At 47.6% G+C, this 4,173-nt stretch overlaps 1 protein-coding gene across 2 annotated transcripts in view; it reads left to right on the top strand.

Moving 5' to 3' along the window:
- Positions 1-284: 284 nt before the first annotated feature.
- Positions 285-4,173, top strand: part of LOC127004922 (uncharacterized) — a 6,823-nt gene continuing 2,934 nt past the window's right edge. The window contains exons 1-4 of one of the 2 annotated variants that reach the window (XM_050873164.1): positions 285-316; positions 429-580; positions 1,491-1,691; positions 3,295-3,396. In XM_050873164.1, the coding sequence (XP_050729121.1) occupies positions 298-316; positions 429-580; positions 1,491-1,691; positions 3,295-3,396 (474 nt within the window). In that variant the 5' untranslated portion in view covers positions 285-297. Of the gene's footprint in view, positions 317-346; positions 581-1,490; positions 1,692-3,294; positions 3,397-4,173 lie in introns of those variants that run through there. The other variant, XM_050873163.1, reaches the window with a different exon arrangement.

Raw genomic sequence — 4,173 nt, 5'->3', positions numbered from 1 at the left:
TCGCCGCAGGACGCCCCCACGGCAGGATGGCCTTCTACCGGCTGCTGGAGGAGTCTGGGTGCTCGCTGGCGGACCGTGACCAGCAGTACCAAACGCCGAGGGATGTGGCAATGCAGGCGGGGCTTATGGAGAACGTGGCGGCCATTGATAAGTGGGTCATGAACTTGGCTATCACGGGTAAGTCTTTGTGATCTGTTGTTTTGTTTTTGTGTTGAGTTTAGCGGCGTCTATTTGAATCTATAATAACTGCCTATGTGGTTTAGTAGTTAGAATGTGGTGGCCATTGATAAGTGGGTCATGAACTTGGCTATCACGGGTAAGTCTTTGCGATCTGTTGTGTTGTTTTTGTGTTGAGTTTAGCGCCATCTATCTGTATCTATAATAACTGCCTATGTGGTGGCGGGAATTATCGTACACCTCGTCCTCAGGCAATGTGCAGGAGCTGAGGGAGTTGGTGCTGGGAGGGTACGATCAGCTGTTTGAGGTCGTGGACTCGGCCGGGCGGAACCTGATGGAGATCGCCCACTTGTACGGCCAGGAGATGATCGTCCACTTCCTGAGCGAGGCCATGAACTTCGTGGTGAGCTCTTTGTGTGTACGGGAGGGGAGAGTGTGTGTGGGGGGAGAGTGAAGGATTGACTTGTTGAATGAATGAATAGATGAATGAATTAAATGATGAATGAAGGAAGGAAGCTAAAAAGGAACAAATGAAAGAAGAAGGAAGGAAATAAATATGGAAGGAAAAGGAAAGGAAGGAAAAACGAATGGAAGGAATAAATGAAGGAAAGAAGGAAGAACGGAACGACCGAACGAATGAATTAACGAATGAAGGAAAGAATAAAGGAAGAAGAGAAAAAATGGATAAACGAATGAATAAGAGAATGAAAGACAGAATGAATGAATAAATAAATAAATAATACAAAAACAAACCACCTCTTTCCCACCTCCTCTTCACCATCTCTCTCTCTCTCTCTCTCTCTCTCTCTCTCTCTCTCTCCCTTTTTCCTCCCCTCTTTCCTCTCCCCATCGCCCTTTCTTCTCCCTCCTTCCTTCACCCTTCCACCCCTCCCTCTTCACTCCTCCCTATCCTCTCCCTTCCTCTTTCCTTCATCCTCTCTCCTTCACTCCCTATCCTCTCCTTCTCTCCCTTTTTCCTCCCCTCTTTCCTCTCCCCATCGCCCTTTCTTCTCCCTCCTTCCTTCACCTTTCCACCCCTCCCTCTTCACTCCTCCCTATCCTCTCCCTCCCTCTTTCCATCATCCTCTCTCCGTCACTCCCTATCCTCTCCTCCTCTTCCTTTTTCCTCCCCTCTTTCCTCTCCCCATCACCCTTTCTTCTCCCTCCTTCCTTCACCCTTCCACCCCTCCCTCTTCACTCCTCCCTATCCTCTCCCTCCTTCTTTCCTACATCCTCTCTCCTTCACTCCCTATCCTCTCCCCACTACCCTTTCTTCACTCCCTCCTTCTTCACCTCCTCCTCCCCTTCTACAGGACAAGCGAGAGTGGTTGCACAAGGCCATACGCGTGGGGTCGCTTCCTCACGTGCAGTACATCGCGGACACCGAGGACGTGGCCGTGGCGAAGGACTCCAAGGGTCGCACATCACTGCACTTGGCAACACTGTGCGAGGAGACGGAGATCATGAAGTTCCTCGCGGCCCAGTACCCGAGGCTGCTCATGATTGGCGATAATGTGAGTTCGATGAGGTGGTGGTGGTGGTGGTGGTTGTTGTTGTTGTTGTTGTTGTTGTTGTCTTCGCTAGTCTGTTTGTTTGTTTGTTTTTTTGTCTTTCTTGATGTTAATGAAGGAAAGTTAAGAGGAGAGGAAAGTAGAGGAAAATACCATAACTTCCCTTGTGCTTCTGCGTGCGTGTGTGTGTGTGTGTGTGTGTGTGTGTGTGTGTGTGTGTGTGTGTCCACCAACCAAAGAAAAATCTGCATACACGTCTAGACCATTTCCTAAAACTAATATTTGTCCTCTCTCTCTCTCTCTCTCTCTCTCTCTCTCTCTCTCTCTCTCTCTCTCTCTCTCTCTCTCTCTCTCTCTCTCTCTCTCTGATTTTTACAGCAAATAATAGACGGGCCAGGAACCAGGAATGTGTGCGTGTGCGTGTGCGTGTGTGTGTGTGTGTGTGTGTGTGTGTGTGTGTGTGTGATCATCAGTTCACGGACAACCCTTGGTCTTGGTTATATTACACAGTATTAAGAAGAGGTTTGGAGCTTGCTAATGAAGGAGGGGAGGAAGGAGGTGAAGGACGAGGGAGAATAGGAGGTGGAGGGGAAGAAGGGAGATTTAATTGATGAGAGGAGGAGGAAGGAAGAAAGGAGGGGGAGGAGAGGAGAGAAGGGAGATTTAATTGATGAGAGGAGGAAAGAGGAAAGGAGGGGAAGGAGAGAGAGAGAGAAAGACCTTTAATTGTACACTTTCTATTTTGTGTGTTACTTGTGTTGCTATAAGGAGACTACAAGAGTGTTTTGTTGATGTGTTGCAAGTGGAGTCTCAACACAAACCCTTCTATGTATGTTGCGTGTATTGCGTGTGTAAGCGTTTGTGTGCTGTATTCAGACCCCCAATATCACCCCTTCTATAAGTATTGCGTGTGTGTGTTTCGTGTGAGGGTTGCAAGAGGATAGTTCCCATTATAAACAACTCTATGTGCTACGTGTGTTGAGTGTTAGTTCGTGTGTTGCATCTCCTCAGACCCCCAAAATCAAGCCTTCTCTAAGTGTTGCGTATGTGTCAGTGTGTGTGTGTTGCAAATAATCAATCTTAATATCAACCCTTCTATACATGTGTTGAGTGTGTTAGTTCGTGTGTTGCATGTCCTCAGCTCCCAATATGAAGCCTTTCTCTAAGTGTTGCGTGTGCGTCAGTGTGTGTGTGTGTTGCAAATAATCAATCTTAATATCAACCCTTCTATACATGTGTTGAGTGTGTTGAGTGTGTTAGTTCGTGTGTTGCATGTCCTCAGACCCCCCCAATATCAAGCCTTTCTCTAAGTGTTGCGTGTGTGTCAGTGTGTGTGTTGCAAATAATCAATCTTAATATCAACCCTTCTATACATGTGTTGAGTGTGTTAGTTCGTGTGTTGCATGTCCTCAGCTCCCAATATGAAGCCTTTCTCTAAGTGTTGCGTGTGTGTCAGTGTGTGTGTGTTGCAAATAATCAATCTTAATATTAACCCTTCTATACATGTGTTGAGTGTGTTGAGTGTGTTAGTTCGTGTTTTGCATGTCCTCAATCCCAAAAAACAAGCCTTTCTCTAAGCGTCGTGTGTGTTGCGTGTGTGTTTCAGCTGGAGCGCACGCCCTTGCACTACGCCATGGCGGTGGAAGGCGTGGATCGTGTGGCCAAGGTGCTGGTGCAGGCGGGGGCGCGGCGGGCCATGAGGGACCTGGTAAGTACACGCGTCAGTCAATCAGTCAGTCAGTTTGTCAGTCAGTTGGTCAGTCAGTTGGTCAGTCAGAGTATGACAGTATGTACTATCTTGTCCTCCTCATTTCTTCTATTCCTTCCTCATTTTACTCTTCCTTCCCTACTTTCTATTCACCCTCAATCAGTCAGTCAGTACTTTCTTTTTCTTCTGTTCTTCGTTCTCCTTTCCCTTCCCTTTCCTCCTATTTGTCCTCAGTCAGTCAGTCAGTCAGTCAGTCAGTCAGTTACTCCGTCAATTGGTTAACGTAGTACCATACTTTCTTTTTCTTCTGTTCTTCGTTCTCCTTTCCCTTCCCTTTCCTCCTATTTGTCCTCAGTCAGTCAGTCAGTCTCACCCCATCCCTCCATCTCTCCCCTTCTCATTCCACCCCTCCCCTAACCTCCCCTCACTTCCCTCCCCATCCCTCTCCCCTCTCATTGCCTTTCTAAATCACTCCACTTACCACCTCACCCTCTTGAACTACCTCCAACCCTTCCTCTTACCCCCAAGGCCATGATTAATCTTTGTATATTTTTTTTATTCTATTCACCTCTATAACTCCTCAGTCTCCTTCCCTCTCCCTTACCCCTCACCTCCTTCCTTCCTTCCCCTTCTTTGTCACACAACCCTAACATTCCTTCCTTCCCTTCTCCTTCCCTATTCTACCAATCCTTCCCCTTCCTTCCTCTCTTTTACTTCCCCTAGCCCCTCACCTCCCCCTTCCCTTCATAACCTTCCTTCTCCTTCCCTTCCCTCTCC

This window comes from Eriocheir sinensis, chromosome 29, assembly GCF_024679095.1.
Source record: "Eriocheir sinensis breed Jianghai 21 chromosome 29, ASM2467909v1, whole genome shotgun sequence".
Taxonomy (NCBI): Eukaryota; Metazoa; Arthropoda; class Malacostraca; order Decapoda; family Varunidae; genus Eriocheir; species Eriocheir sinensis.
Note: the sequence above shows the minus strand (reverse complement) of the source record. Positions and strands in the feature narration are given on the sequence as shown.